Genomic DNA, 694 nt, shown 5'->3' on the forward strand with positions numbered 1-694 from the left:
TTTTTGCCAAAAATCTGCTTTGCCAAATGATGCAATCGGGTAAGTTCTCTTTCCCATTCCCCGGATACTTATATAACGCTGTTATTTTTAACAGAGGATATAAAGGCAGAAAACACTACAGGAAATTGGCTGACAGCAAAGAGCGGAAGAAAGAAAAGGTGTCCTTACACCAAGCACCAGACGCTGGAGCTGGAGAAGGAATTCTTGTTCAATATGTACTTGACCCGTGAGCGCCGCCTGGAGATTAGTAAGAGCATAAACCTGACAGACAGACAAGTCAAAATCTGGTTTCAAAACCGCAGGATGAAACTCAAGAAAATGAACAGAGAGAACCGAATCCGTGAACTGACTTCTAATTTTAATTTCACTTGAGTGTGCTCCAGCCCCTGTGCAGGCGAGGGAGAGGGGAGAGAGAGAGGAGACAAAAACAAAACAACACTCACACATACACTCAAAAAGCCTTGTGCAGTTTGGGGGGTTATTTTATTTTAATTTTTTTCTCCCCCTCCTGGGTATAAATGCGATGCGTCTGCAGGAAATAAAGGACCTGGAATGATTTGGGTATTTACAGTGGGTAGAGCGAAGACGCAGCGCTTTGAGCATGAGGATATATATTGCATCCGTGTTTCTATGTAAAATAAAGATGGAGTTGGTTGCTAAAAACCACCTTATAAAATGTTTAAGTTATTTACGT

At 41.8% G+C, this 694-nt stretch overlaps 1 protein-coding gene across 1 annotated transcript; it reads left to right on the top strand.

Moving 5' to 3' along the window:
* Nucleotides 1-94: 94 nt before the first annotated feature.
* Nucleotides 95-372, top strand: LOC104500578 (homeobox protein Hox-D10; the record flags this gene model as incomplete). The annotated part of the gene is made up of 1 exon (XM_010144243.1): nucleotides 95-372. A coding segment is annotated over one exon (278 nt), but the record flags the coding sequence as incomplete, so codon positions are not given.
* Nucleotides 373-694: the final 322 nt, after the last annotated feature.

The sequence above is a fragment of the Buceros rhinoceros genome, unplaced genomic scaffold (genome assembly GCF_000710305.1).
Source record: "Buceros rhinoceros silvestris isolate BGI_N320 unplaced genomic scaffold, ASM71030v1 scaffold33669, whole genome shotgun sequence".
Lineage (NCBI taxonomy): Eukaryota > Metazoa > Chordata > Aves > Bucerotiformes > Bucerotidae > Buceros > Buceros rhinoceros.